Below are 25,308 nucleotides of genomic sequence, written 5' to 3'. Positions count from 1 at the left end.
TCTGTGCCCACACTGTGCCATCAGCTGTCTCCCAGTACAGTGCCCACACTGTGCCATCAGCTGCATCTCCCAGTACTGTGACTACACTACTAGCTTCCACCCCAGTGCTGTGCCCACTGTTCCCCCTTCTGCCTCTCCCAGTGCCAGCCCAGTAACATTTATATGCCCACACTGCTAGCTTCTACCCCCAGTGCTGTGCAACGACCAGCCTCTCCCAGTGCTGTGCCCACACAGTGCCATCAGCTGCCTCTCCCAGTACTGTGCCCACACAGTGCCATCAGCTGCCTCTCCCAGTGCTGTGCCCACACTACTCGCTTCCACCCCAGTGCTGTGCCCACACTGTGCCACCACCAGCCTCTCCGAGTGCTGTGCCCATACTGATAGCTTGTGCCCATATTGCCAGCCAGCCTGCCTGCCTAAGGTGAGTCTGCCCATACTCTCCCAGTGCCAGCCTAATCCCAATGCTGTGCCTGCCCATACCAATAACTTACATCCCCAGTTCTGTGCCCACACTTTTAGCCTTGTTCCCCTGTGCCATTCTCAATCCTGGCACTGTACCTTTACTGCAAGCCTAGAACACAGTGATATATCTGCACTGCCAGCCTAGTGTCCACTTTCTGTGCTCACAATGCCAGCTTAGATTCTCATGCTGTGCCAGCACTGCCAACCTTGTGCCCGATGCCATGTCTACAGTGGTAGTCTAGAGTCATGTGCTGAGATCCCCCCCTCCCCCGACATGCCTGTACTGCGGGATAAGATCACAGCTGTGTCCACATTGCCAGACAAGATCCTAGACGTGTGTCGATAAATCCACCCGCTTGTGCCGAACCCACACTGCCAATCTAACACCCTGTGAGCAGTGACAGAAGCCGGGCTATGGTGGGCAGTAACTGTGGTCCCATTATGACCGCTGGTTGGCATTTAGCAGTAACTGAGACCCCCAGCAATGTACACTATGTGCAGACACAGCTCTGGTGGATGTGCAGACACGTTCCCCTCTGTGAGGCAGGATTGGGGCGAGGGGTAGGTGACGACCTCTGGTCACTAGGGTGTGTAGGGTGACAGGGCACAGAGGCTGTGAGGCTTCTGTTTGCCCCCGTGTTGTCCCAGCCACCACTATGAATGGGGCAAAGGTTTATAAGGGTGTGGATTATTAGATAGACAGATCTACCCAAAAAATGTCATCATGCAATATTGAAAGGGTCAAAAGGTTGACATGAAAAAGGTGGGGGCCCATTTATCATTTCACATGGGGGTCCATTTATCATTTTACATGGGGGCCCATTTATCATTTCATATTTGTGGCTAGTATCACCGGAATGTATCAGGAGGGACCACAGCGGGAATCTCCGGTCCCTCCTGCACCGGTTACTATGGGTGATGCAAACTGTCCGATGTATCAGGCAGCATGGCTTCTGGTCCCTGGGCTACCGCCATTCTGAGATGGTGGTAGCCCATTGTATCCTGCCGTCGGGGCAGTGGGGGGGCAGCGTGACCAAGAGCCCTGTCCATGTGTTTGCACAGATCGCATTGTATATGTGATCCTTAATAAATGGGCTCCATGCAAATGTCGACATGAGTTTTTCCCAATTTTTAATGCCAATGGCGGCACATGTCGACATGGACCATTTAGTGTAACCCGTACCCTTGCATGGCTCACTGTGCTCCCCATGCTTTGGGCGCGGTGCCTCATTACAATTGGCATACTATTATATTCTCCCTCTATGCTGACATGGATGGTGAAGTAAAAACATGTGTCTACCTTTTTCATGTCGACATTTTGACCCTGTCAATCTACATCTGTGTATCAAGACACTGTAGATCTACAACATACTTGCCGACTTTTGCTGGCTGCCTTCCGGGAGAGGGCAGCCAGCTCTGTTGTACAGGGGGGCGGGGCTATCGCCGGGAGCTTAAAAAGAGGCCGATTGGGGGCGGAGCCACAGACGGGCTTTCCTGTTGGGGGGGGCGTGCCTACAGTGATCGCGTCATTTTAGTCACGGACCCCCCCCCCCCCGCCGAGGGGCGGACCGCGGGGGATTGGGGTTAATGAGGGAGGGTTGCCCCCCTTTCCGGGGGGCCGGGAGGGGAACCCGATTTCCGGGACCCTCCCGGTCATTCCGGGAGGGTAGGCAACCCTGATCTACCATCTGGAACCAGATATATATATATGAAACCAGTTCCTAGGGAGAATGTGAATGTGTCAGGATGACCCGTGGCCATTGTTCTAGTATGTTCCCTCCCCCCGGCTATTGCTGTAGTATGTTCCCGCCCCCCGGCTATTGCTGTAGTACGTTCCCTCCCCCCGGCTATTGCTGTAGTATGTTCCCTCCCCCCGGCTATTGCTGTAGTATGTTCCCGCCCCCCGGCTATTGCTGTAGTATGTTCCCTCCCCCACGGCTATTGCTGTAGTACGTTCCCTCCCCCCGGCTATTGCTGTAGTATGTTCCCTCCCCCCGGCTATTGCTGTAGGCCACAGGTGTAATTATTTTACCTTCGGTTTCCCTCGTTACCACTGCACTCTGCGTACTAACGGGCCAGCAATGCTGGCTACAATTCCTCAGTTTAACATGTTGTGTTGTAGTGTTCCAGTTGTGTGCTGGGAAGTGTCACAGCTGTACAAATATTGGCACTTGTGCGCATACAATAACCTCATTATCTCGCCCAGGGTTTCCTAAGACCTAAAACATTTAGGGGGTTATTCTAGTTCACTCTTTCTGACAAAATCCTCCTTAGATGGACAAAACCATGTGCACTGCAGGTGGGGCAGAAGATACTTGTGCAGAGAGAATTAGATTTGGGTGGGGTTTTACTTCAAAGTGAGATCTATATTGCAATGTAAAAATAAAGCAGCCAGTATTTACCCTGCACAGAAACAAAATAAAACTCACCCAAATCTAATTCTCTCTGCACATGTTACATCTGCCCCCCTGCAGTGCACATGGGTTTTGTCCATCTAAGAAGGACTTTGTCAGAAAGAGTGAACTAGAATAAGGCCTCTAACACGACTGTGTAACCGCGACCTGAAAACAATATGTTTCTTTATACGCACAGGTTCCAATCATTGTGCATTTACTGACATTTCTGTATACCCACAGGATCCAATCATTGTGCATTTACTGACGTTTCTGTATACCCACAGGATCCAATCATTGTGCATTTACTGACATTTCTGTATACCCACAGGATCCAATCATTGTGCATTTACTGATGTTTCTGTATACGCACAGGTTCCAATCATTGTGCATTTACTGATGTTTCTGTATACGCACAGGTTCCAATCATTGTGCATTTACTGACATTTCTGTATACCCACAGGATCCAATCATTGTGCATTTACTGATGTTTCTGTATACCCACAGGATCCAATCATTGTGCATTTACTGACATTTCTGTATACCCACAGGATCCAATCATTGTGCATTTACTGATGTTTCTGTATACCCACAGGATCCAATCATTGTGCATTTACTGACGTTTCTGTATACCCACAGGATCCAATCATTGTGCATTTACTGACATTTCTGTATACCCACAGGATCCAATCATTGTGCATTTACTGATGTTTCTGTATACGCACAGGTTCCAATCATTGTGCATTTACTGACATTTCTGTATACGCACAGGTTCCAATCATTGTGCATTTACTGACGTTTCTGTATACCCACAGGTTCCCATCATTGTGCATCAATCATTGTGCATTTACTGACATTTCTGTATACCCACAGGATCCAATCATTGTGCATTCACTGACATTTCTGTATACCCACAGGATCCAATCATTGTGCATTTACTGATGTTTCTGTATACGCACAGGTTCCAATCATTGTGCATTTATAGTATTGCATGAGATTTTTTTACAATAAATAAATGTATATGTGAGGTTATTCTGTTATGGGATGAATCCAATAACTTTTAACTTCTCTCCCATCTGTGCTTCCTGCCGACACTCTCTCCCACTCGCCCTTCCTGCCGGCACTCTCTCCTGCTCACCCTATCCGCCGGCACTCTCTCCAGCCCGCCCTTCCCGCCGGCACTCTCTCCAGCCCGCCCTTCCCGCCGGCACTCTCTCCAGCCCGCCCTTCCCGCCAGCACTCTCTCCAGCCCGCCCTTCCCGCCGGCACTCTCTCCTGCTCGCCCTTCCCGCCGGCACTCTCTCCAGCCCGCCCTTCCCGCCGGCACTCTCTCCAGCCCGCCCTTCCCGCCGGCACTCTCTCCAGCCCGCCCTTCTCGCCAGCACTCTCTCCAGCCCGCCCTTCCCGCCGGCACTCTCTTCTGCTCGCCCTTGCCGCCGGCACTCTCTCCAGCCTGCCCTTCCCGCCGGCACTCTCTCCATCCGCCCTTCCTGCCGACACTCTCTCCATCCGCCCTTCCTGCCGACACTCTCTCCATCCGCCCTTCCTGCCGGCACTCTCTCCCGCCCGCCCTTCCTGCCGGCACTCTCTCCCGCCCGCCCTTCCTGCCGGCACTCTCTCCCGCCCGCCCTTCCTAACGGTACTCTTTCCCGCCCGCCCTTCCTAACGGTACTCTTTCCCGCCCACCCTTCCTAACGGTACTCTTTCCCGCCCACGGGGGATCCCTGCTACAATCCCCCTTTGATACATTTAGGAGATACTTAATATTTGCGGCTAAACCCCGAAAACGTGTGTTTTCGGGGATTTAGCCGCAAATATGGTTTGATAAATGGGCCCCTATTTAATTTGGCCCACTGTCTGCAGCAGGAGAGATCCATTGTAGCAGGTCTGTATAAAACCTTGTTGAAGACAGCTTTCATGTACTGCACTGTGACAGGTCTCTTCTGCTATGGACAGTGCTGATGGTGATCAGCTGAGGTGTAAGTGTTGGGACCCTGCTAATTATTGCGCAATGGTGGTTCCCCTGGGAGCCCTCCAAATAAACAAAGATAGGGAAGGGAGGGGATTTACTAAAGGTTAATTGAAGGCGGACCCCTAGTTACGGCCTATTCCCTCTCTCCATGACGCCTTATTAACATTTACTACAGCAAACATACTGAATGAAACGTGTCTTGCATTCTAGATGGTAAGTTCCCATGAACAGACGCTAGTGTTGTAGAATACGTTGTGCTTAGTAGGACGAACTCACTCATGTCAACTTATTCATCTGTCTGCCGACATTTTACTTGTGTCTCACTAATGCATGTCTAACAGTGTCTAATGTCTCACTAATACATGTCTAACAGTGTCTAATGTCTCACTAATGCATGTCTAACAGTGTCTAATGTCTCACTAATGCATGTCTAACAGTGTCTAATGTCTCACTAATGCATGTCTAACAGTGTCTAATGTCTCACTAATGCATGTCTAACAGTGTCTAATGTCTCACTAATGCATGTCTAACAGTGTCTAATGTCTCACTAATGCATGTCTAACAGTGTCTAATGTCTCACTAATGCATGTCTAACAGTGTCTAATGTCTCACTAATGCATGTCTAACAGTGTCTAATGTCTCACTAATGCATGTCTAACAGTGTCTAATGTCTCACTAATGCATGTCTAACAGTGTCTAATGTCTCACTAATGCATGTCTAACAGTGTCTAATGTCTCACTAATGCATGTCTAACAGTGTCTAATGTCTCACTAATGCATGTCTAACAGTGTCTAATGTCTCACTAATGCATGTCTAACAGTGTCTAATGTCTCACTAATGCATGTCTAACAGTGTCTAATGTCTCACTAATGCATGTCTAACAGTGTCTAATGTCTCACTAATGCATGTCTAACAGTGTCTAATGTCTCACTAATGCATGTCTAACAGTGTCTAATGTCTCACTAATGCATGTCTAACAGTGTCTAATGTCTCACTAATGCATGTCTAACAGTGTCTAATGTCTCACTAATGCATGTCTAACAGTGTCTAATGTCTCACTAATGCATGTCTAACAGTGTCTAATGTCTCACTAATGCATGTCTAACAGTGTCTAATGTCTCACTAATGCATGTCTAACAGTGTCTAATGTCTCACTAATGCATGTCTAACAGTGTCTAATGTCTCACTAATGCATGTCTAACAGTGTCTAATGTCTCACTAATGCATGTCTAACAGTGTCTAATGTCTCACTAATGCATGTCTAACAGTGTCTAATGTCTCACTAATGCATGTCTAACAGTGTCTAATGTCTCACTAATGCATGTCTAACAGTGTCTAATGTCTCACTAATGCATGTCTAACAGTGTCTAATGTCTCACTAATGCATGTCTAACAGTGTCTAATGTCTCACTAATGCATGTCTAACAGTGTCTAATGTCTCACTAATGCATGTCTAACAGTGTCTAATGTCTCACTAATGCATGTCTAACAGTGTCTAATGTCTCACTAATGCATGTCTAACAGTGTCTAATGTCTCACTAATGCATGTCTAACAGTGTCTAATGTCTCACTAATGCATGTCTAACAGTGTCTAATGTCTCACTAATGCATGTCTAACAGTGTCTAATGTCTCACTAATGCATGTCTAACAGTGTCTAATGTCTCACTAATGCATGTCTAACAGTGTCTAATGTCTCACTAATGCATGTCTAACAGTGTCTAATGTCTCACTAATGCATGTCTAACAGTGTCTAATGTCTCACTAATGCATGTCTAACAGTGTCTAATGTCTCACTAATGCATGTCTAACAGTGTCTAATGTCTCACTAATGCATGTCTAACAGTGTCTAATGTCTCACTAATGCATGTCTAACAGTGTCTAATGTCTCACTAATGCATGTCTAACAGTGTCTAATGTCTCACTAATGCATGTCTAACAGTGTCTAATGTCTCACTAATGCATGTCTAACAGTGTCTAATGTCTCACTAATGCATGTCTAATACCCCTTTCACACCAGAAATGCAGAGACAAACCCGGGAATTACATTCCCGGGACAAGCAGGGACATTCCCAGATTGGGACCCTTTTACACCAGAAAAGTCCCTGCATTTTCTGGTGTGTGAAGGGGGCGGGAAGGAGGCCGGCAGGAGGTGCGGAGGAGGCCGGCGGGATGGCGTCGGGCAGTCGGCGGAGGTGGGGAGAATAGTCACCCCGGTTGCTTGTCCTCTGTGCAGGCCGGGGATCCACACAGGCGGCGGCGCAAATGATGGGACATGCGTTGGATGAAGATGACGCATCTCTACGGCGCCCTCACTGCTGCCGGAGAGCTGCGTCATCATCATCCACCGCCTGCGTGGATTCCCGGCCGGACAGGACACTGAGGACCATCAATATACCCTACACCATTCACACCAGCCAGGTCCCCGAGGTTGAACCCGGGAACAACCCTGCTACCTAGCTTGGTTGGATTGCCAGCAAATTAGCCCTGTAATTTTGTTCCGGGAACCTTTCACACCCTTGCTAGTACCGGGTTGTTACCTGACTCAACCTGGGAATTTAGGCTGGTGTGAAAGGGGTATAACAGTGGCTAATGTCTAACTATTGCATGTTGAACGTTGGCCAATGTCTCACTAATGCATGTCTAACAGTGGCTAATGTCTAACTAACTAACGCACATCTGATGTTGGCCAATGTCTAACTAATGAATGTCTACTCTTTGGAGTTGACCTATTGACTGTCTTGAATGTACCACGCCAGTGGCCCCTTTCTTCTTACACAAATAATCTGAACTGGTTTGAAATTGGCCTGGGATTCTAAGCGGTTTGACCTGTTCTGCCGCACTGTCGGCGACCTCAAATGCATATGATCAGTTTACATTGGGCCATTCTCAGAGGTGTTACTATAAACTATAAAATGTCTTGCGTTCTGGCTGAATGACCATATTTTATGTATTTTTAATCATTTAACAGGAAACAGTTGAAAGTTCCGTATAGAATGTAGAATGCAGTCAGTCAGCTCACGTATGGCGTAATCTGTATTTCTCGCTCACGTGCTTCCTCACCTGTTTGTAGGGAATTTCTAAACTTTATTTGTTCATTTACAACTGAACGCTGGCCGCTGCACATTCCCGGCCATGCGATCCAGTCTGAATTAGCCCTATGTCTGACCTAGTTCTATAACCACGAAACATCTACTGTTGTCTCTTTCAGATTCCGCCGACATCACATCGCAGCAGCCGACGTGAAGAATGAGCCGATCCTGGAGTTCCGGCATGGCAGTCCCGAGAGAGACGCTCTGCAGAAAGTGAGACTTACGTTTTGTGTTTCTGGGGTAGATTTATTCATTTTCCCTTAAGGCTCCTTATGGGCGCAGGTTCGCTTCACCACTTTATCGTGGTGAAGAGAACCTGACTTTCACCCGAATCTATTATTGTTTGGCGGCACGTTATGGGAGTGCGTTATCCCCTCCTGCCGGGGATACGCTCCCTCCCATAACAGCTGTGCGATCCTCCCCGGCTTGTTGCTCTGCTTTCTTTCCCGGCGCCGTATCTTCGGCGCATGCGCAGTTTATTTTATTTTTTTGACAAGAGCAATTAGTACAATAAAGTTTATTGACAAAAAAAAAAAACATACAAAAAAAACAGAAGTCCCAACACCCGTAGCGCCACCTCAAGACAGCCAGGCCGGGAAGAGAATACAAAGAATACAATAAAGTTTATTGTAATGAACAAAAAAAAAAAAGTCACCATGAAACTTGCACCGCCAGATTAGTCTGGTGTTAGAGGGGTAGATTTACGACTGTGCGCAGAGGGGTTTTTGCGCTATCCCCCTGCGCTAAAGCAGGGGATAGCGCTTCCCCTCATTTATCAAACCTGCTTGACTAGTAAAATATCGGCGGTGGTGCGAGGGTGGAGAGATAGCGCATGTACTTTTTTCAGTACAGGGCGCTTATTGCATACCTCATTTATGAAAGTTCTTTATGCGCCTCTGAGGCGCTGTCCTTATCGCCATAAATGTCTGGCGCTGCAGGTCTCTCCTGCCGCTTACTGGTGTTCGGCGTTTGCAAATTCAAACTGCGCATGCGCCGGGTACACAACATCCCCGGCAAACATTACCCGGCGCATGCGCAGTATTAAACTGAAGACGCCGGAGACCAACAAGCGGCACCTAACAAGAAAAACTGCGCATGCGCTGGGTACGTATTGCAAGAAAAAGGTATCCTGCGCATGCGCAGATAACAGGCGGACGGCAGCGCAGGAAACGTTATGGGAGGCAGCGTATCCCCGGCAGCAGGGGATAACGCACTCCCATAACGAAGCACACTCTAATGGTAAATTTGGGCGAATTGCAGGGGAGCTTCACCACGATAAAGTGGTGAAGCGAACCTGCGCCCATAAGGAACGTTAGGGAAGAATTGATAAATCTACCCCAGAGACAGCTATGCCCAGCCGAATGAAGGCAGATAAGGAACTTTCGTAAATTAGGTAGGAGTGTTAAGCGCTGTACTTCAAATAGTACATGCGCTAGGTAGCCTCCCCCGCACCGCCGCCGTTACACTACCCGCACAGCGATGAAGGGAAGCGCTATCCCCTGCTTTAGAGCACGGGGATAGCGCATATGCCCCACAATTACAATTAATAAATCTACCCCTCTGTCTGCTATGGGACACTGAATCTAATAAAGGCCCCTGTACACCAGCGCATGCGATCCCATTCACGACTACAGGATATAACAAAACCTTGTGGCAGCCACGAGATTCTCTGGGTCTGATCCGATACACATAGGACCACGCATCGTAATCGGAAGTAATATAAATCGCACTAATGTATAGTCACCTGAACACCACCAGATTTTATCCGCTCCCCTCCCATTAGCGCTGTCTAAAGAGACATACAGCTCTCTATACCTGTCCTGGGACCTGCAAGGAATCATACAGACTGCCCTGGTATAATTAGGCAAGCACCACCGCTAATGCGAACGTAAACACATTACATGCACCATTCTAAACTGGTGCAGTTCCTCTCTCATGCCTAGGGTGTCCCTCTCTGCTTTGGTGCTTCTGCTCTGTATCTCAGCACAGGGATACAGGCCAGTCTGTGCTAGAAGCACAACAGCGCAGAGCCGCACCCCAGGCAGGAGAGAGGAACTGCGCCGGTTTAGCAAAGTCTGCGAATGAGCCCCGAGTGATCCTGTCTGGGAAGAGGGAATCGGCAGCACGGCCGTTGTGTAACTCCAGCAATTATTAGCTTTCTCTGACAGTTTCCCAGTTCATCAGATGGTTTGTGCAGCCGAATTCCCAGTTAAGAACTGTGAATTATTTGCTGTGAATGTGCTGATTTCAGCAGACGGCCTCGTCTCACCTGCAGGATAACGCCAACTTTACTCCTTGCTCTCTTAGTTTGCCATTAATACATTGGGATCCTTATATTTTAACCCTTTCCTCTGTTGCTTACTAGGCGCTACTTGACCTTCAGAACAAGACGGAGGAGATCCCGTGTGTGGTAGGGGGGGAAGAGGTGTGGACGCAGGATGTCCGATACCAGGTTTCGGTAAGACGTGGGCAGTGAAGGGAAAGATTTGTTTTTCGGTAAAACTTGATTTGGTAACAAACTAGTTATTTAAATTATTATTATTACTATCCTTTATTTATTTAGCATCACAAGGGATCCACATAGCCTAATTACAAAGTACATAAGCAAAACAGTGACTTACAGCTGTATACAATAGAGGACAAGTACAGGGCACATAACCATAGCTGCATCAGCAGAGGACACTGACATAAGTATCAGGGGGCAGAGAACAAGGGATCCGCAGCACCCTATTACAGAGTATACAGCCCAGGAGACAGTGACTTACAGCTGTATACAATAGAGGACAAGTACAGGGCACATAACCATAGCTTCATCAGCAGGCAGCACTGACATAAGTATCAGGGGGGCAGAGAACATGGAAACCGCAGCACCCTATTACAGAGTATATAACCCAGGAGACAGTGACTTACAGCTGTATACAATAGAGGACAAGTACAGGGCACATAACCATAGCTGCATCAACAGGCGGCACTGACATAAGTATCAGGGGCAGAGAACAAGGGATCCGCAGCACCCTATTACAGAGTATTTAACCAAGGAGACAGTGACTTACAGCTGTATACAATAGAGGACAGGTACAGGGCACATAACCATAGCTGCATCAGCAGGCGGCACTGACATAAGTATCAGGAGGCAGAGAACAAGGGATCCGCAGCGCCCTATTACAGAGTATATAGCCCAGGAGACAGTGACTTACAGCTGAATACAATAGAGGACAAGTACAGGGCACATAACCATAGCTGCATCAGCAGAGGACACTGACATAAGTATCAGGGGGCAGAGAACAAGGGATCCGCAGTGCCCTATTACAGAGTATATAACCCAGGAGACAGTGACTTACAGCTGTATACAATAGAGGACAAGTACAGGGCACATAACCATAGCTTTATCAGCAGGCAGCACTGACATAAGTATCAGGGGCAGAGAACAAGGGATCCGCAGCGCCCTATTACACAGTATATAACCCAGGAGACTGTGACTTACAGCTGTATACAATAGAGGACAAGTACAGGGCACATAACCATAGCTGCATCAGCAGGGGACACTGACATAAGTATCAGGGGGCAGAGAACAAGGAAACCGCAGCACCCTATTACAGAGTATATAACCCAGGAGACAGTGACTTACAGCTGTATACAATAGAGGACAAGTACAGGGCACATAACCATAGCTGCATCAGCAGGCAGCACTGACATAAGTATCAGGGGGCAGAGAACAAGGGATCCGCAGCGCCCTATTACACAGTATATAACCCAGGAGACAGTGACTTACAGCTGAATACAATAGAGGAAAAGTACAGGGCACATAACTATAGCTGTATCAGCAGAGGACACTGACATAAGTATCAGGGGGCAGAGAACAAGGGATCCGCAATGCCCTATTACACAGTATATAACCCAGGAGACAGTGACTTACAACTGTATACAATAGAGGACAGGTACAGGGCACATAACCATAGCTGTGTCAGCAGGCAGCACTGACATAAGTATCAGGGGGCAGAGAACATGGAAACCGCAGCACCCTATTACACAGTATATAACCCAGGAGACAGTGACTGACCGGTGTATACAATAGAGGACAAGTACAGGGCACATAACATAGCTGCATCAGCAGAGGACACTGACATAAGTATCAGGGGGCAGAGAACAAGGGATCCACAGCACCCTATTACACAGTATATAACCCAGGAGACAGTGACTTACAGCTGAATACAATAGAGGACAAGTACAGGGCATATAACCATAGCTGCATCAGCAGAGGACACTGACATAAGTATCAGGGGGCAGAGAACAAGGGATCCACAGCACCCTATTACACAGTATATAACCCAGGAGACAGTGACTTACAGCTGAATACAATAGAGGACAAGTACAGGGCATATAACCATAGCTACATCAGCAGAGGACACTGACATAAGTATCAGAGGGCAGAGAACAAGGGATCTGCAGTGCCCTATTACAGAGTACATAACCCAGGAGACGGTGACTTACAGCTGAATACAATAGAGGACAAGTACAAGGCACATAACCACAGCTGTATCAGCAGGCGGCACTGACATAAGTATCAGGGGGCAGAGAACAAGGGATCCGCAGCACCCTATTACAGAGTATATAACCCAGGAGACAGTGACTTACAGCTGAATACAATAGAGGACAGGTACAGGGCACATAACCATAGCTGCATCAGCAGAGGACACTGACATAAGTATCAGGGGGCAGAGAACAAGGGATCCGCAGCGCCCTATTACAGAGTATATAACACAGGAGACAGTGACTTACAGCTGAATACAATAGAGGACAAGTACAGGGCACATAATCATAGCTGCATCAGCAGAGGGCACTGACATAAGTATCAGGGGGCAGAGAACAAGGGATCCGCAGCACCCTATTACAGAGTATACAGCCCAGGAGACAGTGACTTACAGCTGTATACAATAGAGGACAAGTACAGGGCACATAACCATAGCTTCATCAGCAGGCAGCACTGACATAAGTATCAGGGGGGCAGAGAACATGGAAACCGCAGCACCCTATTACAGAGTATATAACCCAGGAGACAGTGACTTACAGCTGAATACAATAGAGGACAAGTACAGGGCACATAACCATAGCTGCATCAGCAGGCGGCACTGACATAAGTGTTGGGGCAGGATTTAATACCATTAAAGATGGTTTAAGTTAGAGAAGGGAAACCACATGAGGGACGAGGGCCCTGCTCTTCAGAGCTTACATTCTAATGCCCATTTATGCATTTTCCCCATACAATGATCAATCAGTGCATTCTTGTTGGGCACTATTAACTAGAGAACTAGCTGAGAAGTTACCGATAGCAACGAATGCTGGCTAGTTGCCATGAGCAGCTTATGCCCCTGTCCTTGTTAGAAGGTTTGATATATCTCCCCCTCTGTCTATTATAATACAAGCACCTGATTTAGGTGGACCAGGATTGTGTGAAAAAAACATATCAAATCTAATAGGCCAACACAACTTTAATTCACAAAGAGAAAAGCCAGGAGAGTGTCAGCTCATAGGGCTAGGTGCCCAACAAGAAAGTAGTAGTGACCGCGGTTTGGGGCTCATTAAGAAATACATGATCGGTATAGTGGAGTGGGTGTATATTGGGATAGTGCTTGGATTATATTGTTCTCACACCAGAGGGACGAGACCCGCCCCAGCCCTGTGTCCCTATGACACCAGTGAGCAGGTAGAATTATAGTGGCGTGTTGGGGTACACCAGCCTCTGTCTTTCCTAACAACTGGTTTCCATCTCATTCCAGCCGTTCAATCATTCGCACAAAGTCGCCAAATACTGCTACGCGGACAAGGTGAGTAGTGATCCATCTCTCGGCCGACAGTGCCTGCGTTGTACTGCGCTGCCTTCTATGTTGGCGCATACACAACTGCATATAAGCAGCGCACACTGATAATCAGGGACTTGTGTTACAGGACTTGCTCAACAGAGCCATCAATGCTGCCCTGTCCGCACGCAAGGAATGGGACCTCAGGCCGGTAGAAGATCGCGCTCAGATTTTCTTTAAAGCCGCTGATCTTCTTAGCGGACCCAGAAGGGCGGAGATACTGGCAAAGACCATGGTTGGACAGGTAAGTGTCTCCAGGAATATCATCTCCTGCACAGCCAGCGAGGGGTCTGGTTCCCCATAGAGGACAGTAGGTACAAAACTAACTGGGAGCAGGGACAGCTGCAACACGTTCCAACAAGCAAGCAAAATAAAAGTGTTACAGAGGGAAAACTACAACTGAACGTGAATCAGGCTCTCTATTCCAAAGTATTGCTTGCGGTGGGGGCTAGCTGCACTGTGTATATAGTACAATGGGTGATTGTGGGAAGGGTACAATTAAGGCCAGGCTATAAGCAGAGGGAGTGGTATATAGCTCACTGACAATGTCTCCTGCAGCACCCAGCTCCTGCCATAGAGGATGAGTCTGTTATAGGTGCTAGCCCCCGGGAACACCCCAGCATCTCAGGGGATTCTGGGCTGCCCACAGAATGATGTCATTGGGATTCCCATCAGGGCCAAACCCTTTTCAGCGTAGCCCACGCCCCTTTCTGGGCGTGCGTGTCTACAGCGTGCAAGGGTGATACAGAGATGCAGATTTATTAAGCTCGGTGAAGTGATAAAGTGTCTGGTTTATTATCACCGGCCAATCAGCTCCTAACTGTGAATTTACAGGCTTGGTTTGAAAAATTACAGTTAGGAGATGATTGGGCGGTGATATAAACCAGACACTTTATCACTTCACCGAGCGTAATAAATCTACCCAGAGTGCGCACCGGGTGTCCCCAGACCCACCAACCATGGAGTCACACGGAGGCTGGTGCGGAACAGGCAGAGTGACAGTTAAGAGTACAGATATATTCCCGTAATGAGGATCTATAGTCACAGTAACGTCTCCTACCAGCAGACACGGTATGATCAGACCGGTTCCATCTTATTCCTCCCTTAGGGTAAGACTGTAATTCAGGCGGAAATTGATGCTGCTGCGGAGCTGATCGACTTCCTCCGATTTAATGCAAAGTACGCACTGGAGCTGCAACACCAGCAACCGATCAGTGTGCCCGTCAGCACCAACACCATGGTATACCGGGGCCTAGAGGTAATGTAACACGTATTCTGGATCTCCTCTGACTCACACAAGTACCGCGCACAGTGGGTCCTAGCACATGGGGTGGGGGGCGTTGCAGCTATGGGGCTGCGTGCTGTACTGTATTACATTTATATGATGTATCTAGAAGTCCTACAGCCCATCCAAGGTGTGTGTCCCCATCATGGTGACCAGATGCCTGGCTATACATAACTCACATCCACTCTCTGTCCTCCTCAGGGTTTTATTGCCGCAGTCTCTCCGTTTAACTTCACTGCTATTGGGGGGAACCTGGCAGGAGCCCCGGCCTTGATGGTAAGTGATTGCAGTAAGTCGGGGGGGGGGGGGGGGGGGACGTTCTCTGGTTCTGAGACTGCTGCCTGCTTTATTACACCATACAGGGGGAAGCGTGACATCTTTGCTCCCACCAGAGGCCTTGCTGCCAGAGCCGGGGAGATGTACGGATTCCATACAGAAGTTATCTGTGGCAATAGTTAGTTATGTTAGTAGTCAGGTTAGTTAGGACCCGCGTTAGTACTGTCAATAGCTGGTTGGAGGCTCAGTAGTGTGGGAAATACAAGAGGTAACGTGATTAATAAATCATTTCTATGTGAGGAGTGACGGCCATAATCTGCCCTCAGATAGAGACCGCGCATTTATCATATTACAACAGAACGTATGTTGACCTTTTGCTTGTGTCAAGCTTTTGTCATTGTTGACCTATTTCATGTCGATCTTTTGGTGTTGACCTATTGTCTACGTAGACGTTATCTGTGAACCATCCACATACGCAGGCGGGGGGCTGTACTGTATAATGACCGAGGTAGCTTATAGCACATATACTGATAATACTGATCCGGAATTACAGTTACTGTGTTATATTTATCCAGCTGCTTTCTTATTGGCTGCTCCGTACTGGCAGGATAGTGACATCATAGTAATGTAATTATAATTCACTGGTAATAACACACAGGTGCGGCTCATTAGCCAAAGTAGGAACGTTAATGAGACATAACTAAAACGCGCCAAAAGGAAATCTAGAGGATATAGTGTATTATATCACTGTGCCAGTGTGTGTTCTGTGCCAGGGTAATGTGGTGAGATGACATGTATTACATAACTGTGCCAGTCTGTGCACTGTGCCAGGGTAATGTGGTGAGACATCAGGTATGACATTACTGTGCCAGTCTGTGCTCTGTGCAAGGGTTAGGTGGTGATACATCACATATTAAATCACTGTGCCAGACTGTGCTCTGTGCCAGGGTAATGTGGTGAGACATCAGGTATGACATTACTGTGCCAGTCTGTGCTCTGTGCAAGGGTAAGGTGGTGAGACATCAGGTATGACATTACTGTGCTCTGTGCCAGGGTAATGTGGTGAGACATCACGTATTAAATCACTGTGCCAGACTGTGCTCTGTGCCAGGGTAATGTTGTGAGACATCAGGTATGACATCACTGTGCCAGTCTCGCAGACCGCTAACCAGACTGTGTCCTGTGCCAGGGTGATGTAGTGTGAGACGTTATGACATCACTGTGCCAGTCTCGCAGACCGCTAACCAGATTGTGTCCTGTGCCAGGGTAACGTGGTGCTGTGGAAACCCAGCGATACGGCGGTTTTGTCCAGTTACGCGGTGTACAAGGTTATGCGAGAAGCCGGCCTTCCCCCCAACATTATACAGTTTGTCCCGGCGGACGGCCCAGTCTTTGGCAATACGGTTACCGCTTCAGAGCACCTAAGTGGAATCAACTTCACCGGTAGTGTGCCGTAAGTATCCGACCAACATCGCGCCAGCAGCAGCAGCCCGTGTCCATGTTTCTCTGCCGCTCTGGCTGTAGTTATCATTATTTCTGTTTTTGTAGACGTCAGGTTCTGATATTTCCAATAAGATCCATAATGTGTATAGAAAATATACCATTTATTTGGTGTGAATGCTGCTACAGATGTATCCATATATATCTATGCTCCATACAATACAAGTCACGTTATACATATCACGTGTGGTCCCTGTGACTCTGTAGCGCTGGGCATCTGTTTCGGTACTTGTGGAGTATCACGGCTCCCACGATGGCCATCGCACATGAAAAAATCGCATTGCATGTGATTTGATCGCATGCGATTTTTAACAGAAAAGCATCCAAATGTATTGAAATTAGTATGAAACATGTTCAATGGCCCCCAACTGGCATTTTTGAGGCTGTACCGCCCCCACTATCAACGCGAACCCGAAGCGTGGCGAGCGCAGCGGTACGCGTCCTACGACCTTTTCATACCCCCACTATCCACGTCGGCGTGGAGTTGAGAACAGAAAGTGTGGCGAGCGCAGCGAGCCCGAAGCGTGGCGAGCGGACACGGATACCTTCACAGGTATACGCCTGCCCTCGCGGGCTTCACAGGTGTCCGCGTCCGCTCGCCAAGCTTCGGGCTTGGAGGCTCGCTGCGCTCGCCACACTTTCTGTTCTCAACTCCACGCCGACGTGGATAGTGGGGGTATGAAAAAGGTCGTAGGACGCGTACCGCCGCTCGCCACGCTTCGGGTTCGCGTTGATAGAGGGGGTGGTGCAGCCTCAAAAATGCCATTTGGGGGCCATTGAACATGTTTCATACTAATTTCAATACACTATATATGGCATGCGATGGCATGCAATGGGAGCCGTGATAATCCACAAGTACCTCTGTTTCTGCTAAATTGAGCACAAGCCGCTTCTGCTGATTAAAATAATATGCAGCATGTCTATATTTCAGTGCATGACTGCCGCTGTGTCTGCATAAGAAATGAAACGTTACAGTGCATTCCATACGCAGATACACGTGACATGTGCGGAGAGAGTTAGATTTGGTGGGGGTGTACCGTGTACTTCAAACAGATATCTATATTACAGTGTAAAAATAAAGCCGCCAGTATTTACCCTGCACAGAAACAATAAAACACACAAATCTAACTCTCTGCACATGTTACATCTGCCCCACCTGCAGTACACGTGGTTTTGTCCATTAGAGAGTGATTGTGCCTTTCCGAGTGAACCAGAATAACCCCCATACTCTGCATCTCCTCATACAGATGTGTCCACCTATTGTCCCTGCACTACAAATCGTGTTACATATAACGAATGCAGCACCAATCATCTTTTACCGTTCCATGATATGGGGCTTGCCTATATTCTGTGCAGCTGTGTGTGCATTCAGAATGCTACGTTACAGTGTTTTATATAGCAAACACACTCACATAGCATTTCATATGCACACACAGCTGCGTCGTACAAAGAATATAGGCATGCTGGATATCATTTTAATCAGCAGACAGAATATGCATTTGTTTTGCAAATAAGATGCAACTGAATGGTAAAAAAGATGCATGTGAACTTTTATGCTCAGCACTATATACAGGTGCGCGCTGCACAATACACAGGTGGGCGCTGCACAATACACAGGTGCGCGCTGCACAATACACAGGTGCGCGCTGCACAATACACAGGTGCGCGCTGCACAATACACAGGTGCGCGCTGCACAATACACAGGTCTACTTTAGTACTTTGAGTTCATATTAGTTCCGCTCTCCCCTTTGATCATAGAACCTTCAAGAGCCTCTGGAAACAGGTAGCCGAGAACCTGGACCGATACCGGACGTACCCTCGTCTAGCGGGAGGTGAGATGCGCTGCAGCTTATGCGGGACACGGAACATAATGCGTACAGTATACGGCAGTCTGAGAATATCAGCAGAAATTCTGACATTAGACTTCCCAACATGGAGAGACCCCTCCCCTATAGGTGTACAGGTATAAGGCCCTCTGCCCGGAAACCGATCAGATGGCAGTGTATAATGGGCAAAGTGTGGGCAAGCTGGTTGCACGTCTCAGCGATGTATAGGTATATTGCATTGCTGTGCGTTCCGTGTGATATATCGTTCCCTGCACATCATGTGGGAACGTGCCACAAACCAATTCATCAAATGCTCCACTGGGTGACCTTTGGGGCGAGCGTACACACTGGGCCTTATTCTAGTTTACTCTTAGAGACAAATTCCTTCTCAAATGGACAAAACCATGTGCACTGCAGGTGGGGCAGATGTAACAGGTGCAGAGAGAATTAGATTTGGGCGGGGTTTTTCTTCAAAGTGAGATCTATATTGCAGTGTAAAAACAGAGCAGTCAGTTAGTATCCCTGCACCGAAACAAAATAACTCACCCAAATCTAATTCTATCTGTACCTGTTACATCTGCCCCCTGCAGTGCACATGGTTTTGTCCATCTGAGAAGGAATTTGCCTCTAAGAGTGAACTAGAATAAGGCCCACTGTGTGATGGCTGTTTATGTAGCAGTAATGGGCATTAGTGTGCATGTGAGGAGGGCTGTTATTTGTACATATAATTCTCCCTTTGCTCTACGTTAGACCATGATAGAGTGAGGACGAGGCCGGTACTGGGTGACCTTTGGGTTGTACACACTGTGTGATGGCTGCTTATGTAGCAGTAATGGGCATTAGTGTGCATGTGAGGAGGGCTGTTATTTGTACATATAATTCTCCCTTCCGTCTACGTTAGACCATGATAGAGTGAGGACGAGGCCGGTACTGAGTGACCTTTGGGGCGTACACACTGTGTGATGGCTGTTTATGTAGCAGTAATGGGCATTAGTGTGTATATAAGGTGGGCTGTTATTTGTACATATAATTCTCGCCTTGCTCTACGTTAGACCATGATAGAGTGAGGACGAGGCCGGTACTGGGTGACCTTTGGGTTGTACACACTGTGTGATGGCTGTTTATGTAGCAGTAATGGGCATTAGTGTGCATGTAAGGAGGGCTGTTATTTGTACATATAATTCTCCCTTCCGTCTATGTTAGACCATGATAGAGTGAGGACGAGGCTGGTACTGGGTGACCTTTGGGTTGTACACACTGTGTGATGGCTGTTTATGTAGCAGTAATGGGCATTAGTGTGCATGTGAGGAGGGCTGTTATTTGTACATATAATTCTCCCTTCCGTCTACGTTAGACCATGATAGAGTGAGGACGAGGCCGGTACTGGGTGACCTTTGGGTTGTACACACTGTGTGATGGCTGTTTATGTAGCAGTAATGGGCATTAGTGTGCATGTGAGGAGGGCTGTTATTTGTACATATAATTCTCCCTTCCGTCTATGTTAGACCATGATAGAGTGAGGACGAGGCCGGTACTGGGTGACCTTTGGGTTGTACACACTGTGTGATGGCTGTTTATGTAGCAGTAATGGGCATTAGTGTGCATGTGAGGAGGGCTGTTATTTGTACATATAATTCTCCCTTCCGTCTACGTTAGACCATGATAGAGTGAGGACGAGGCCGGTAATGGGTGACCTTTGGGTTGTACACACTGTGTGATGGCTGTTTATGTAGCACTAATGGGCATTAGTGTGCATGTGAGGAGGGCTGTTATTTGTACATATAATTCTCCCTTTGGTCTACGTTAGACCATGATAGAAGAGTGAGGACGAGGCCGGTACTGGGTGACCTTTGGGTTGTACACACTGTGTGATGGCTGTTTATGTAGCAGTAATGGGCATTAGTGTGCATGTGAGGAGGGCTGTTATTTGTACATATAATTCTCCCTTTGCTCTACGTTAGACCATGATAGAGTGAGGACGAGGCCGGTACTGGGTGACCTTTGGGGCGTACACACTGTGTGATGGCTGTTTATGTAGCAGTAATGGGCATTAGTGTGCATGTAAGGAGGGCTGTTATTTGTACATATAATTCTCCCTTCCGTCTACGTTAGACCATGATAGAAGAGTGAGGACGAGGCCGGTACTGGGTGACCTTTGGGTTGTACACACTGTGTGATGGCTGTTTATGTAGCAGTAATGGGCATTAGTGTGCATGTGAGGAGGGCTGTTATTTGTACATATAATTCTCCCTTCCGTCTATGTTAGACCATGATAGAGTGAGGACGAGGCCGGTACTGGGTGACCTTTGGGTTGTACACACTGTGTGATGGCTGTTTATGTAGCAGTAATGGGCATTAGTGTGCATGTGAGGAGGGCTGTTATTTGTACATATAATTCTCCCTTCCGTCTACGTTAGACCATGATAGAGTGAGGACGAGGCCGGTAATGGGTGACCTTTGGGTTGTACACACTGTGTGATGGCTGTTTATGTAGCAGTAATGGGCATTAGTGTGCATGTGAGGAGGGCTGTTATTTGTACATATAATTCTCCCTTTGGTCTACGTTAGACCATGATAGAAGAGTGAGGACGAGGCCGGTACTGGGTGACCTTTGGGTTGTACACACTGTGTGATGGCTGTTTATGTAGCACTAATGGGCATTAGTGTGCATGTGAGGAGGGCTGTTATTTGTACATATAATTCTCCCTTTGGTCTACGTTAGACCATGATAGAAGAGTGAGGACGAGGCCGGTACTGGGTGACCTTTGGGTTGTACACACTGTGTGATGGCTGTTTATGTAGCAGTAATGGGCATTAGTGTGCATGTGAGGAGGGCTGTTATTTGTACATATAATTCTCCCTTTGCTCTACGTTAGACCATGATAGAGTGAGGACGAGGCCGGTACTGGGTGACCTTTGGGGCGTACACACTGTGTGATGGCTGTTTATGTAGCAGTAATGGGCATTAGTGTGCATGTAAGGAGGGCTGTTATTTGTACATATAATTCTCCCTTCCGTCTACGTTAGACCATGATAGAAGAGTGAGGACGAGGCCGGTACTGGGTGACCTTTGGGTTGTACACACTGTGTGATGGCTGTTTATGTAGCACTAATGGGCATTAGTGTGCATGTGAGGAGGGCTGTTATTTGTACATATAATTCTCTGTCTACGTTAGACCATGATAGAAGAGTGAGGACGAGGCCGGTACTGGGTGACCTTTGGGTTGTACACACTGTGTGATGGCTGTTTATGTAGCACTAATGGGCATTAGTGTGCATGTGAGGAGGGCTGTTATTTGTACATATAATTCTCTGTCTACGTTAGACCATGATAGAGTGAGGACGAGGCCGGTACTGGGTGACCTTTGGGTTGTACACACTGTGTGATGGCTGTTTATGTAGCAGTAATGGGCATTAGTGTGCATGTGAGGAGGGCTGTTATTTGTACATATAATTCTCCCTTCCGTCTATGTTAGACCATGATAGAGTGAGGACGAGGCTGGTACTGGGTGACCTTTGGGTTGTACACACTGTGTGATGGCTGTTTATGTAGCAGTAATGGGCATTAGTGTGCATGTGAGGAGGGCTGTTATTTGTACATATAATTCTCCCTTCCGTCTACGTTAGACCATGATAGAGTGAGGACGAGGCCGGTACTGGGTGACCTTTGGGTTGTACACACTGTGTGATGGCTGTTTATGTAGCAGTAATGGGCATTAGTGTGCATGTGAGGAGGGCTGTTATTTGTACATATAATTCTCCCTTTGCTCTACGTTAGACCATGATAGAGTGAGGACGAGGCCGGTACTGGGTGACCTTTGGGGCGTACACACTGTGTGATGGCTGTTTATGTAGCAGTAATGGGCATTAGTGTGCATGTGAGGAGGGCTGTTATTTGTACATATAATTCTCCCTTTGCTCTACGTTAGACCATGATAGAGTGAGGACGAGGCCGGTACTGGGTGACCTTTGGGGCGTACACACTGTGTGATGGCTGTTTATGTAGCAGTAATGGGCATTAGTGTGCATGTAAGGAGGGCTGTTATTTGTACATATAATTCTCCCTTCCGTCTACGTTAGACCATGATAGAAGAGTGAGGACGAGGCCGGTACTGGGTGACCTTTGGGTTGTACACACTGTGTGATGGGAGTTTATGTAGTAGTAATGGGCATTAGTGTGCATGTGAGGAGGGCTGTTAGTTGTACATATAATTCTCCCTTCCGTCTATGTTAGACCATGATAGAGTGAGGACGAGGCCGGTACTGGGTGACCTTTGGGTTGTACACACTGTGTGATGGCTGTTTATGTAGCAGTAATGGGCATTAGTGTGCATGTGAGGAGGGCTGTTATTTGTACATATAATTCTCCCTTCCGTCTATGTTAGACCATGATAGAGTGAGGACGAGGCTGGTACTGGGTGACCTTTGGGTTGTACACACTGTGTGATGGCTGTTTATGTAGCACTAATGGGCATTAGTGTGCATGTGAGGAGGGCTGTTATTTGTACATATAATTCTCTGTCTACGTTAGACCATGATAGAGTGAGGACGAGGCCGGTACTGGGTGACCTTTGGGTTGTACACACTGTGTGATGGCTGTTTATGTAGCAGTAATGGGCATTAGTGTGCATGTGAGGAGGGCTGTTATTTGTACATATAATTCTCCCTTCCGTCTATGTTAGACCATGATAGAGTGAGGACGAGGCTGGTACTGGGTGACCTTTGGGTTGTACACACTGTGTGATGGCTGTTTATGTAGCAGTAATGGGCATTAGTGTGCATGTGAGGAGGGCTGTTATTTGTACATATAATTCTCCCTTCCGTCTACGTTAGACCATGATAGAGTGAGGACGAGGCCGGTACTGGGTGACCTTTGGGTTGTACACACTGTGTGATGGCTGTTTATGTAGCACTAATGGGCATTAGTGTGCATGTGAGGAGGGCTGTTATTTGTACATATAATTCTCCCTTTGGTCTACGTTAGACCATGATAGAAGAGTGAGGACGAGGCCGGTACTGGGTGACCTTTGGGTTGTACACACTGTGTGATGGCTGTTTATGTAGCAGTAATGGGCATTAGTGTGCATGTGAGGAGGGCTGTTATTTGTACATATAATTCTCCCTTTGGTCTACGTTAGACCATGATAGAAGAGTGAGGACGAGGCCGGTACTGGGTGACCTTTGGGTTGTACACACTGTGTGATGGCTGTTTATGTAGCAGTAATGGGCATTAGTGTGCATGTAAGGAGGGCTGTTATTTGTACATATAATTCTCCCTTCCGTCTACGTTAGACCATGATAGAAGAGTGAGGACGAGGCCGGTACTGGGTGACCTTTGGGTTGTACCCACTGTGTGATGGCTGTTTATGTAGCAGTAATGGGCATTAGTGTGCATGTGAGGAGGGCTGTTATTTGTACATATAATTCTCCCTTTCGTCTATGTTAGACCATGATAGAGTGAGGACGAGGCCGGTACTGGGTGACCTTTGGGTTGTACACACTGTGTGATGGCTGTTTATGTAGCACTAATGGGCATTAGTGTGCATGTGAGGAGGGCTGTTATTTGTACATATAATTCTCTGTCTACGTTAGACCATGATAGAGTGAGGACGAGGCCGGTACTGGGTGACCTTTGGGTTGTACACACTGTGTGATGGCTGTTTATGTAGCAGTAATGGGCATTAGTGTGCATGTGAGGAGGGCTGTTATTTGTACATATAATTCTCCCTTCCGTCTATGTTAGACCATGATAGAGTGAGGACGAGGCCGGTACTGGGTGACCTTTGGGTTGTACACACTGTGTGATGGCTGTTTATGTAGCAGTAATGGGCATTAGTGTGCATGTAAGGAGGGCTGTTATTTGTACATATAATTCTCCCTTCCGTCTATGTTAGACCATGATAGAGTGAGGACGAGGCCGGTACTGGGTGACCTTTGGGGCGTACACACTGTGTGATGGGTGTTTATTTAGCAGTAATGGGCATTAGTTTGCATGTGAGGAGGGCTGTTAGTTGTACATATAATTCTCCCTTTCCTCTACGTTAGACCATGATAGAGTGAGGACGAGGCCGGTACTGGGTGACCTTTGGGTTGTACACACTGTGTGATGGCTGTTTATGTAGCAGTAATGGGCATTAGTGTGCATGTGAGGAGGGCTGTTATTTGTACATATAATTCTCCCTTTCGTCTACGTTAGACCATGATAGAAGAGTGAGGACGAGGCCGGTACTGGGTGACCTTTGGGGCGTACACACTGTGTGATGGCTGTTTATTTAGCAGTAATGGGCATTAGTGTGCATGTGAGGAGGGCTGTTATTTGTACATATAATTCTCTGTCTATGTTAGACCATGATAGAAGAGTGAGGACGAGGCCGGTACTGGGTGACCTTTGGGTTGTACACACTGTGTGATGGCTGTTTATGTAGCAGTAATGGGCATTAGTGTGCATGTGAGGAGGGCTGTTATTTGTACATATAATTCTCCCTTTCGTCTACGTTAGACCATGATAGAAGAGTGAGGACGAGGCCGGTACTGGGTGACCTTTGGGGCGTACACACTGTGTGATGGCTGTTTATTTAGCAGTAATGGGCATTAGTGTGCATGTGAGGAGGGCTGTTATTTGTACATATAATTCTCTGTCTATG

At 47.6% G+C, this 25,308-nt stretch overlaps 1 protein-coding gene across 2 annotated transcripts in view; it reads left to right on the top strand.

Annotated features, from left to right (window-relative positions):
* Window positions 1-25,308, top strand: part of ALDH4A1 (aldehyde dehydrogenase 4 family member A1) — a 34,654-nt gene that overhangs the window by 594 nt on the left and 8,752 nt on the right. For both annotated transcript variants that reach the window (XM_083161898.1, XM_083161899.1), the window contains exons 2-9: window positions 8,038-8,131; window positions 10,284-10,376; window positions 13,696-13,743; window positions 13,865-14,020; window positions 14,885-15,034; window positions 15,263-15,337; window positions 16,603-16,790; window positions 18,597-18,670. In XM_083161898.1, the coding sequence (XP_083018024.1) occupies window positions 8,038-8,131; window positions 10,284-10,376; window positions 13,696-13,743; window positions 13,865-14,020; window positions 14,885-15,034; window positions 15,263-15,337; window positions 16,603-16,790; window positions 18,597-18,670 (878 nt within the window). The remainder of the gene's footprint in view (window positions 1-8,037; window positions 8,132-10,283; window positions 10,377-13,695; window positions 13,744-13,864; window positions 14,021-14,884; window positions 15,035-15,262; window positions 15,338-16,602; window positions 16,791-18,596; window positions 18,671-25,308) is intronic.

Source organism: Crinia signifera, chromosome 19 (assembly GCF_055691185.1).
Source record: "Crinia signifera chromosome 19, ASM5569118v1, whole genome shotgun sequence".
Lineage (NCBI taxonomy): Eukaryota > Metazoa > Chordata > Amphibia > Anura > Myobatrachidae > Crinia > Crinia signifera.
Note: the sequence above shows the minus strand (reverse complement) of the source record. Positions and strands in the feature narration are given on the sequence as shown.